The sequence below is a fragment of the Meleagris gallopavo genome, chromosome 4, assembly GCF_905368555.1.
Source record: "Meleagris gallopavo chromosome 4, MGAL_WU_HG_1.1, whole genome shotgun sequence".
Taxonomy (NCBI): domain Eukaryota; kingdom Metazoa; phylum Chordata; class Aves; order Galliformes; family Phasianidae; genus Meleagris; species Meleagris gallopavo.
The window spans coordinates 30,718,039-30,730,194 of record NC_139407.1 but is presented as its reverse complement, the minus strand read 5'-3'; the positions used below and the strand labels follow the sequence as shown (position 1 = coordinate 30,730,194).

The 12,156-nt window shown below is 37.0% G+C and overlaps 1 protein-coding gene across 1 annotated transcript in view; it reads right to left on the bottom strand.

The window, feature by feature from the left end:
- Window positions 1-12,156, bottom strand: part of ALB (albumin) — a 12,561-nt gene extending 405 nt beyond the window's left edge. Inside the window, exons 1-14 of the mRNA XM_010709648.4 lie at window positions 12,004-12,156; window positions 10,475-10,535; window positions 9,561-9,693; window positions 8,419-8,633; window positions 7,651-7,783; window positions 6,848-6,945; window positions 5,475-5,604; window positions 4,364-4,578; window positions 3,691-3,823; window positions 2,763-2,860; window positions 2,479-2,617; window positions 1,740-1,963; window positions 1,072-1,204; window positions 14-70 (exon numbers count right to left, since the gene is read on the bottom strand). Of these exons, the coding sequence (XP_010707950.2) occupies window positions 20-70; window positions 1,072-1,204; window positions 1,740-1,963; window positions 2,479-2,617; window positions 2,763-2,860; window positions 3,691-3,823; window positions 4,364-4,578; window positions 5,475-5,604; window positions 6,848-6,945; window positions 7,651-7,783; window positions 8,419-8,633; window positions 9,561-9,693; window positions 10,475-10,535; window positions 12,004-12,088 (1,848 nt within the window). The 5' untranslated portion in view covers window positions 12,089-12,156 and the 3' untranslated portion in view covers window positions 14-19. The remainder of the gene's footprint in view (window positions 1-13; window positions 71-1,071; window positions 1,205-1,739; window positions 1,964-2,478; window positions 2,618-2,762; window positions 2,861-3,690; window positions 3,824-4,363; window positions 4,579-5,474; window positions 5,605-6,847; window positions 6,946-7,650; window positions 7,784-8,418; window positions 8,634-9,560; window positions 9,694-10,474; window positions 10,536-12,003) is intronic.

Below are 12,156 nucleotides of genomic sequence, written 5' to 3'. Positions count from 1 at the left end.
TACTGTTACCTACCATGTCTTAAACACCGATTCCTAATGTGGCTCTGCTCTGGACTATTAGGTTGGCACCCTAGAAAAAGGAGGACCAACAGTTGTGAAAGAGAAACGAAGGCAGCATCATTGGTAGCATTTGAGTGGAAACTTCTATGAATTTCAACCCAAGTCTGAGCTATGGCTCAAAAGATAATTCTAATATTTTCTAACCTCAGAAGCTGTGCACTCTTGTATGATGGATATTTTTCAATCTTGCGAAGGTAGGAAATACTCTTTTAGAGTGAATTACAAAGTAGTTTCTTTCAAAGTCTAATCTGCTTATGCAATACTTTGGTTACAGGTGAAAAATAATTGGTTCAATAAGTAGTTTAAGATACCAGTAGTACAGATCTGTTAATGCTTCCAATGACAAAGATTGCTCTTTGGAAACTGACTTTTATACTTCCTGCAAATGCTTTGAGCTTAATCAGCAATATGGCTACAGATAGGCTTCTCCTGTGGTTACTGTAGGGAAGAGTAAACAGTGAATGAACGTCTGTGTTTGTGGTTCACGTAGCAGAAAAAAATGGAGTGATTGTTCATAGAACATAATCAGCTGGATTCCCCCTACCACTGTCTGTTTTTTCTAGATATCTCTATAACTGACCCAGATGCAGTCTTCACTGGCAATCATTAGTGTTCCATCAGTGTCTGTTGCACAAAAGGCAGTTTACATATGCTAGAGATATGGTTTAAATTCTACACAAACATAATTTTCAACTGTGGCTTGTAGGTAATATGCTCTTTCAAAGAAGTCTCTCAACAACCTTATCTAATCCAGAAGTTTGCTCTGCTTTAAGTGGAGGATTGGACTAAATTACTTCCAAACAACATTTCCAAATGAAATTGTCACAGGTTATAGTCCTTGAACCATTATCTGTACTGTTAAGATGTATTCTAAATTCTGCAGGCAAATTGTGAATGCATACAGACAACCAACCACTGTAGACTGCAGAATCCCTGGATGGTTTCCTACTGAGTTTTCAGATCCCTGTATACTTTTTTAATTTTTATTTTTTAAAAGGACATAGGAAATACCTCTTCTCCAAAGCATGTATTGATGTCTGTCTGCTTGCAGCACTTGTCAACCATGGCAGTGAAACCATCAGCAATTGTCTTTATTTGTTCTTCCGTCATCTGGGGCTTGCGTTTAATGAGGTTGATAAGCAATCTGAAAACAAAACCACAATACACAATTAATGCTATCTGTTATCATTTGTTTTTTTTTTTTCTCCAGTTTAAAAAATGTCATTTTCCATGCAGGTATATCTCATTTAAGGGGCTTTTTGTCATGCCTAGGGTAGCTTGTGCCTGTTTTTTGTCTCCAAACTCTGTCTACCACCACCATCTGCTGTTTTTTTTTGTTGTTTTTTTTTTTTTCCAAATACAGATGGGAACAAACTTACTGGAATGATCTGTATACTGCCTTAACTAAGTACATCTTAAGACTTGCACTGGTAATGGACTTACACAAAACTGGTCATCTAAGACCCTAACTTCATAGAAAATACCTTATTTTACCTCTTCTCAACTACATGATGTTATACACTGACACAGTCAGTACAAACACACAGTTTCATCTGGTTTTCTTTACCACCAGTGAAGTCCCAGTTAGGCAAAAAGTGAGGGTTTTTGCAGCATACTTCTGCCCCTGCTAACATGTTACTCCTTCAAATATCTTCTACAAGGTATTTCCTTTAGCTTACTTCATCTGGCCTACTTCTCGTTCTTCAGCAGGAGCGCTGCACAATTTTTCATCAAAGCTGAACATATCGGGATTAAATGGTGGAGGAACATATTTGGTATCTACTCCCATGGCAGTGAAACATGGTCTCCTGTGAGCATAGGAGTCACTGCAGCAGTGTGAAACGTTGTCATTTATAGGTGTGGTCTCCTGTCTCCTGCACATATCATGAATCACAATGCTCAGCTGAAAAGAAAAGGAAAGAAGTGCAAACATGTTAAGCCTTCTATAATAACAGAAGAAATGTGTGATGTTTGTTTGTGTCAAAACAGGATGCCTAGAAGTGGAAGCTCTCCAAACTAAACTCATGCTCAGAAATGGCATAATCTTAAAGTTTGAAATGAAATGTGTGTTTCTTGAGTCTGGAACTTCTTAATCTGTAGTCCGGCCATTTGGTTACAACTGTTAAGCACAGTTTTCTTTTAAGAGACTCTTCAGCTTTTCCAAACATGAGTTCCTATGGACCCAATCAACTGAATTTTGCTTTCCAAGTTCAGCTAAAATTTTCAAATCTTCCAATCTGAGGGAGCTATTTAGGTTAACTTTGTTAAAAGTGAGTGAGTTTTCAATTCTGTTATGTAGATAATTAGCTTCGGGGCTATGAAAATTCAGTGTCAGCTTACTACCTCATCAGAATTCAATGGTTTTGAGAATAGAAGAAATCTCAGTGAAAAATAAGGAAAATAAACAAGTGTACTCACATAACCCTCAGAACAAGCCATGCGTCTATCTTCAGAAAGCTGGCAGCACTTAGTACCAATAGCTGTCATTTTCTTTCCAATTTCAAGCAAGGTTTCAGTGGATACTTGAGGCATTTTCTTCGTGTAGCGGATCAGGATGCTGAAAAAGCACAACAAAATGGCTATTCATTCACATCTGAAGAATGCTCTACTGAACTAGACCTGAAAAGTCTGAATACATACTCCCAATGCAGCCAGAACAATAATAGTTTACATGGAAGAAGTGCTTATCAGAAAGTACTTACGACTTGAGGAAGTCTGGCTCGCCATGGGCACTGAGAAGATCACAGTTTGTCTTCACAACATCCTGCGTTTCTTTGATATGTTGGTTCAGTTGATCTTGCTGTAAACAAGTATAAGTTTATCAGTAACAGTAGAGAACATCCTGGTAACAATTGTACAGATAGAGTTTTTGGACCCTTCTAAAACTTACTAGTTCTAAAATACCCATTTTGCAAGGCCAGCTATTTGTTTTGAGTTCCTCTGGAGTAAGGGGGCTTGATTCACATAGGAGAATTCAGTTCTAACAGAAATGTAATTAAAATGGCAGGAAGATTTTTGAAATTTAATTGTCCATTGGATTTGCTTCTTAGAGAATATTTGTCTGATCTCCTCCGTTAGGGATTTGTCATCTTTATTCTTAAAATCAGGTGGCTATTTCTAAAATATAGGGTAATCAGCTGTGAGAGGGAACATCCTCTTTCTGTAGCTGGGCCAAAGCTGCCTGTGAATCAACTTCTGCTGTGATTTGTAGATGATTAAATTCAAGGTCAGGAGTCCAAAACTTAGGATTTTCTATATGAGCTGGCCATGCAAGTTTCTATCATAATCAGTGACTAGCTACTCAGTATTAACAGAACAGATTAATTTGGCCAACTAGCTATTAATTAACTTACTTAGGACAAGAAGTACCACTTTTGAGAGTCAGAGGCATCAGGAAATTGAGTGAAACTAGTCTGAAGTTTTGAGGGTGACCAATAGAGTTCCTCTGTAAGCTGAAATCACTTTATAATGTTGTCATTGGATCTGGACCACTTTGTGTCCCATCAGAATACTAACTTCTCCTGGAAATCAGTCTCTCAAAATGCTTTCTGTCTGCTCTTTTATTAAATTGCTTCATGATAGGTATCATGCAAGCTTTTTAATTACATGCAGACAAAACACTGCACCTACAGCATTTGCGTAGCACTCAGCAGGGTTATCAGTTTTGCAGCACTTTTCCAGGAGTGATTCATATCCTTTGGCAATTCTCAGAATCAGCTGCGTGGAGAACTCAGGGTGTCTTCGTGAGTATTCATAAACAAATCTGAAAGACACATGAGCTGACAGCATTAGAGCTCCTGAATATCATGCTGCTTTCCACAAGTACAACATAGTAATAAACAATGGCAATTCCTCAGATGAGATCGTGTAAGGTGAACACTTCCTTTTCATAGAATTTTTTGGACCACTCTGTTGACTGCAACCAGGACAAATGTAAGAGGAATAGAGTAGCTTCCCTAGGACAGAATACTTGTTAAGCAGATAATGCATGTGGACCTGAACAGAAACTCTGAATAAAGGAAAAGCAGTGATCAATTCAGCTTTGATAAGTAGTGCAATGCTGAAGAGGAACAGTCACAAAGCATGAATGAGAAACTAGGACTGAAATTACATCTGTCCCATTGGATTTCCATATGGTAATTGTAACCTCTTTTCTTCATGCACGCTTGAAACACCCAAGAGGACAGGGTTTTGTTTTTTTTGTTTTTTTTTTCCCCATTGTGGTGCAAAAGGTCCAGAAATGAGAACAGATAATTTAGAAGAGTGTTCAGACACAAGCATGTGTAAAGTTGGGACTACTTACTCTGACATGAACGCATCATGGCCTGCTTCAAAACTTTTACACACTTCCTTATCTTGTATGTATTTTTCAACTAATGAGGGAAGATCTGCAGGTTTCTCATCAAATTCTGCCTCCATAATACACTGGCTTCGTTCCATAATAGGCTTCTCACAGCAGCCTTTGATTTTACTTGAGAAAACATCTTGTTTAGAGCACATATTGTTAATGATCTCTGCCTGTAAAATTAAAACATAGCCTCAGGCAAGCTATGAAATAATAATTTAAAGACAGATTAATTCAACTCTTCTCTCTTTCAGACTCCTCCTTTTCATTCAGGTTACTTATTTACTGAGCAGTTTCCTAAACAAATGCTGTCTCCATAGGAAAAGAAATAATTGGAGGGACTGATATTTCCTGTGTATGTAGAACATGTTGTTCTCAGGCATGAGGGAGAATAAGGTTCCCTCTCTGATTTTAGAACCTTTGAGAAGACAAGCTCTGGAAAGGCAGTGAAAGCCACTGAGATTGTCAGAAGGGTGACTGACTGATCTCTTCAATCCTGTCACATGGCCAGCTCTGACAGAAAACAAAACATTAAAAGCTCTAGGATTTCATGAAGCCAGCCCAGGACACAAACTGTTTATAGGTTTAAGAAGTATGTCTAATTTCCAGCTGGGCTGGCAATATTTAGGTAACATTACTACTGCAGTTTTGCAAATCCTCCTGATTGAGTTGTCCTGCAGGATTTATTGGCAATAAAGGAAAGCTGGATTAATGGCAGTATACACATCAGAGCTGCAAAGAATTTCTGGCCTTTTTGCCTCTGATTTCTTTTGCTCTGTTTACAGTGGAATCGGAGTAAATGTCATCAAACAAGTCCCATAGTAAATGTTTTGATTTTAACCAAATACCTATGCTACTGTGTCTGCAACCAGTCCTTGTCCTCGTGATCATAAAGAGCTAGACTTAGAAGAATCTATTTCCATTAATAGCCATCTGAACTGTTTTCTAGTGGCTGAGGAACCTTTTGGCAGTGTTGAATACAAGCTGCTTGGACTCTGAATAGCTGATGAAATTTTCTTCCTACTGTTTTTCATGTACGTAAGCACTTTCTGAAGAATATTTCGCTTACCATGTCATCCATGCACTCCACCATGTCCCCTTCACAGCACTCTTTGTGGACATCCTTACTCTCACGTACAAGTTTAGCAACCTCTGAGAATGGAGCCTTGGGGTATTTTTGGCTTAGGCGAACAAGTTTTCTAGATAGAATAGAAGAATACACTTGACTCAAAGCTCCACATTGAACAGGAAGTTGCAAGTCACAAATGATATAATACTGTAGATCAGCAGTGTTCTCACCTAGATTCAACTGTCTAGAAAACAAGGCTTTGTAATTTGTACTTCTGATCTGAGCTGTCTATGTAAGCTGTCTCTCTACTGTTTCCTGTCTATTTTGAATGGCTGTAAAACATCTCTATATTACTAAGCGGAGACTTATAATCAGTTGAACTTTTAAATAAAACTTGGCTACGTCAGGTAGTTCTAGAAAATTTTATCACAGAATTGCAGAAGTTGGAAGGGACCTCAAGAGGTGATTGAATCCAACCTCCCTGCTAAAGCAGGTACTCTATAATAGGTCAAACAGGTAGGCATCCAGTTGGGTCTTGAATATCTCCTTAGAAGGAGATTTCACAACCTCTGGGCAATCTGTTCCTGTGCTCTGTGCCTTTATTGTATGGAGGTTCTTCTCCATGTTATTGATGTGGAACCTCCTATGTTCAAGTTTTACTACACACCACTGAGAAGAGCCTGGCCTCATCAGTTTGCTTCCCACCTCCCTTTAGATAATTATAAACATTTTACATATCAGATTTTAGTATGTTGTCCATAGAGTTAAAGAAGTTCTCTGTGGTAAAGCAGGTAATTCATTTTTTAACTGCAAAAGTCTTTCTTAATCTTAAAAATGTGCTTTAGCCAAGAATTGTGATTCTGTCAAATTTGACTGCTCTCAGCTTAGTTTGTTATTTACTTATGTGCCTATTGCTAAAAGCTGCAGACATCAGAACGGATTGTAACTTTGGCAAAAAAAAGATTAAACACACTAGAATCTCTGGTTCTGAGTGATATTCTCTCAGATAACTCCACATCTCTTGTATTGATTCTAGGGACGATTTCATTTCTTTGTAATTTGTGTGGCTGACCTTTTTTTTTTTGCTATTGCTCACCATTCACAGGTTCTACTCTGCATCAACTCTTTATGCAGAAATCTTATCTGAACTAGATTTTATATCTAAAAATTGAAAAAGAAATCACTGTAGGTGTAGACTGGAAAGACTGACTTCCTAACCTCAACAGTTCTCGGCCAAAGTACGCAAGAAAGTACCATGACTACAATTTTCAAAGTCAGTATATAGAAGCAAAATAAATATGCTGGTATTTTCCTTGTGAGTTGTTGCAGATTTAAGTCAACAAGCCTTCTTTTTGTAAAACACTGGAACTTACTCTGCTTGGAAAACTCTGTCTCCAAACTTCTTGAGGATTCCACAAGAATATTGCTGCTTCACACTTATTTTCTTGGCTTTTTCTCTCATGGCAGTTTCCTGTAGTAACAGGAGGCACAGTGTCACATTAGGCTGACATTTAATGGAATGAGAAAAAGGCAAATCTAAAAATTCCACTTCAGAAACACAAAAGATTCTTGTCCACTTAGCTCCTATAGAAAGCCAAGCAAACAGGGGATTCTTTTGGCAACTCTAACTACTTTACAGTCCAGCATCTAGCTTAATAGACATATATACTATGTCTTAAGACACAGTGCAATTCAAATAATCATAGAATCATAGAATGGTTTGAGTTGGAAGGGACCTTTAAGGTCACCTAGTTCCACCCCGCACCCTGCTATACATCATGTGGAAGTCACTGAGGTGGAGTTTTGAGACAGACAAAGGGAAAATTTGACTCATGGTAAATATGAAATCTTGTCTACAGCTCTCTAAAAAGCAAAGCTATATAGAAGTAATCTGATCATAATCATAGGGTTAACGTATGATTAATCCTTCTCTACAAGTACTTCATACAAAAATTTGCATAAGCAGGAACATTCCACCCATTTCTCACTCTTTCAATTGCTTGTGCAAGGAATAGGGGAGGAATCTCTCCTACAACTTTCTGTTGAGAGTAGAAATTGCATGTTGAGAGAGATCTGTTTTTCTCTAGCGCCTCTTTGGTTAGCACAACTTCTGTCTACAGTTCACCTTTATGTAGCAGCTACTTTGCTTTCACACACAGTGAAAAATATGACCTACCTTGGCATCCAGGCAAGCACCAACATCACTCTCTTGGCAACAGCTTTGAAGTGCATGTTCATAATCAGCAGCGAAACTAAGGATTGTAGGGGCATACATGTAGGGGTTTCTTCTTGCAACAGAATAGATGAAACTATAAGAAAAAGGAAAACATAAGTTATGTATTTCAGTGGCAACAGCAAATGGATTTGAATCTTTAATGGCTTCTATAAGTCTCAGCATTTCCAAAGTAGGACTCCATAACAGTGATGGAATTATGAACTCCTTGTATCTTCAGCCACTTTCTTTGATGTACATATGCTTGTTTTAAATGCATTGTCAAATATTTGAGAATTTTAATTTTGAGCATGAAAAATTAGTATGTGGCCATTTTCCCAGGATTTCATTGCTAATCTTTATTCTCTTTACTCTTATCTTTCTTCATACCCTTTCCAGTTAGAAAAGAGGTAGTGGGAAACTGGAGCAAGTAAATTGTTACATTAATATTGGAAAAACTGAAAGTTTTTTTTTTAATTTATTTTTTGCAAAATATCCTCAAGGATTTATAAAATGTGATCCCTTAAAGCCCATTTTGAATGGAAAAACCTGCTCCAGCATAGACTGAAAAAAGTGTGATCAGAACTTCAGATATTTTATGACTGAGCAGCTGTTTTGTGAAGGTAGATATTCAATTGCATGTTTACAACTTTTTCATGCCCACACGCTCACTAGACCCTGGAGATCCCTTAGCTAAACACTTAAACAACGCAACATCAGCGTTTTTCTTACTGTCCCAGTAATGACACTCTGTTGTCCTGGTATTCCTTGCATATCACATCAGAAGCTGGTCTTTGGTATGGCTGAATGAAGTCTGGTTGGGAAACTTTAAATGACAGGAAACACTCATTTCTTTCAGGATCAGCTTTGCTACAGCAGTCAGCCATTGCGCCATATGAGTCACGGAGCTTTTCCACTTGGCAGATTTCATCAAGGATAATGGAAGGCTATAAAGGAGATGACGAGAGTCAGAATTATTGCTAGAAAGACATTATGTAGAAAATGTAAGGATCTTTCTATCTATCTGTAAGAGAAAGCCCAGATAAAAAAAGTAAGTTTTTACCAGAAAATTTTTAGACCGTAAACCAGAATAATCCATTTCTTTCAATACAATTTCACAAAGTTTTGTTTTATGTAGTCTAGTATAAAAACAGTTAGAATGGTTTATTAGAATGGTTTACTGAAAATATATTTATTTTAGTTATAATTAAATAGTGCATGCAAGACAGTTGTCTATTTTTTCTTGTAATCTGACTAATGAATTCAGATTAATTGAAGCAGGGTTTGATGTTCTACTTGACAATAACCTTGGGAAGCCTTTAGGGAGAATTAATGTAGTCATGATGTTTGCTTTGAACATAGGAGCTGGGAAGAGCACTAGCACCTAACTTTCTTAAGGACCTGGCTGAACCTGCTAGGTATTTAGGGATCTTATATACTTGTAGACATCTTTTGATACCTGATCTTAGCAGTTTTTTTCAAAAAGTTTTACCAGAGTATGTTAAATTATCACAGATATCTTTTCAAGATACCTCATGTGAAAACCCACATGCTTTGGTTGCTATAATTCTTAGCATCACATGTTTTGCAGTCAGCAAATAAATAACATTTATTTGTGGACAATGCTAAACTTAATGTATTGAAGTCTGCTTTTGGGGCTCCAAAGTATTGCTCCACTGATTATTGTGGCATTTCTGAAGGACAGAACTTCATAACCCAGGAAAAACAAGTTCTTTTCTTCAGAACAAAAATCTGATTGGCATTGGCTGATGACAACAGGAACACCCAAAAGGATAAAGTATATGTATCAGAGTGAGGATGAGGTAGCTGCATAGAACGAGGTGAAACACAGTACCAAAGGATTCACTGCCTACCAGTGATTTTGAGCATTCAGGAGCATCTTCATTGGCCACACATTTTTGTGCCAGATCAACAACATCCTTCACAAGCTTAGACAGTCCATCATAAGAACACCTCTGGAGATACTGGGCAAATGTGATCATGGCACTGAAACAGAAAGCACATTTTGCAATATGGAGATAAGAAACATAAATAACAAAATTATTTCTTCAAACAATTTGCATATATACTTAAACAGAGAAGCAAGAAGATCATAGTAATGGATCTTGTATTCTTGGTCTTCTCATTTCCTTTCTGAAAAATGTTTTTGACCTTTACTCCCAGTAATGAATGTTTTGAATAATAGATTAGTATCATCAAGGAAAAAACTGTGATTTTTATTTTCTGATGATTTTGTGCCAGTATATTTGTACTGCTCTTTTTGCCATTGGTACAAGTGATGATCTGCAGGATGTCTTCTTTTAAAAATGGTTATGTTCCTGAAAGAACTAGTTTGCCATTCATAACTTTTTGCCAGAACGTACCTATTTTGCCATTCCCAAAATCTGTTCCAGAAGAAAATGATTGAATTGTTTCAGAATACCTGCCAGAAGTTTTGGGTTTGAGGTTTTTTTGTTGTTGCTGTTTTTTGTTTTTGTTTTTGTAATATAATAGTCCAGAACATTTTCTCTCCATCCAGAGGTTACCAAAACTGTCTTATTCACACCTATTTTCTTTTCACATGAGGAACGCAAGTTTCCTAATAAGGTTTGCATGGGATGGTGTTCCCAGAGAACAAGAAAGTCATCATGACTTTTGCAGGTCATAAAACATCTGTAGGCTTTGTATGAAAAGACATTCAGTGTGTTTTAGTTTCCCTTTTTTATCTATGTCCAATATTAATAGAGATGGAAAGCAATCAAAAGATGTAAGCTGAGCATTCACTTACACTGCCTTAAATGTCTCTTCCTTCAAATCATTGTAGCGATGGGCAATTTCACTCTTGTGCTCTAGGGAAAAACAAAACAAAACCAATAAGCAGTGATGCTTACTGTTACAAGCATGACCCCCTTTAAAGAATACATTCTGTCCACTTCAGGCCAGGTTTTCACAAGCGTGCAGCATGAACACAGCTCTTGCGTTTAAGGGAGTAAAATCATTATTTTGGAACAGACCAAATTAATGCTGAGCACTAGTGAAGTTCCCATGTTTGGATACAGTGTCCCATGTAAGCTGTACAACTTTTCAAGGAATGTCAATCTAAAGGTTTCTTCAGGCCATCTCAAATTCTTTGCTGTCTCAGATGATCATTTATCTGCAGATACCTGCAGACTCTCGAGAGTCATGCAAGTGTATAATTTTGGGGGTTTTAATACAATATCCGCTTCTGTAATTATATTCATAAATCAAATATTCAAAATGGCTGCTGCAACTTAAGGGTTAGCAAATATGCTTTGCATAACCAAAACATGGTCATGCATACTCTACAAATAAAGGAATGCAGCATCAATTGGATTAGAGTAAGCATTAATAGATTTTTCTTTCTTCAAACAGAAAATTATTAACTGGGCAGATTCATACTCTTGTTTCACTTAAGGCATACCATCTGTGCTAATCTAAAAAGGAAAATAGGTGAGACCTTTCATTGGGTCCTGATGGTAATAAATATATGCTGTGGTTATACCTTGCTCATAGTAAGAAGGCTTTCCAAAAAGAAACTGAGGCAGATGGCCACAGTAATAAATGAGCTACTACAATAGGACAGTCATTTGTTCTAGAAATGCCATTCAGGAGCACTTAAAAAGTACGAGGAAGAATTCCTTTACCTGAACTAAAGGAAAATGTTTCCAAAAATGAAGAATCATCAGTAGACCTGATTTGATAATAAGGATTTCAGTGCTAAAAATTGTAATTTTGCTGTTGTTCACTGGCATTTTTAGCCAGTTCCTGAAAACTCAGTTTTGTTAAATTTGTGTATTTTCATGTTTCAATCTAAAGTTAAAAACATTAGTGAAAAATTTTCTATGTCTGCCTATGGAAATTCTTGTTTGACTAAGCCATAAAATTTAATAACATGGGGAAAAACAACACAGTAGATTTTTAGCTGGGCTTTCCTTTCAGCCGAGACGGACATCTAGATTTTAAAATCTTTGACCTATTTGCATGAAAACCATTAGCTGACATTGGTGAGGAGTTCAGTGACATACTGTCATTCAAAAAAATCTGCACATCTGCTTGCTCAGTGCTGGAAGGTAACAGAATGTGAATGATCAACATCTGATCATATAATTCACTTTGCGGTACAAAGAGACACATCACAAAACTTACTCTATTACGTAATTGTCCGGAGTGCTCTACCTACCCCTCAAGATTTCCTCATTCAGTTTATTTTCAAGTCAATCTTTTCATCAAATTGCATCAAAGTCATTAAGTCAGTATAACAAAGAAAATAAGGGCAATTTATTAGGATTTTTTTACCTGCGTCACGAGCAACTCTTTGCAGATTCCTGGATGTTGCTGAACTGAAGAGGAAAATGAATGAAATTAATGTTACCCACTTCATGGCTGCAGATTATGATGTAGGCTAAATTATTCAAAAATGCTAGGACGATTGAAGGGAAATCATTTTCT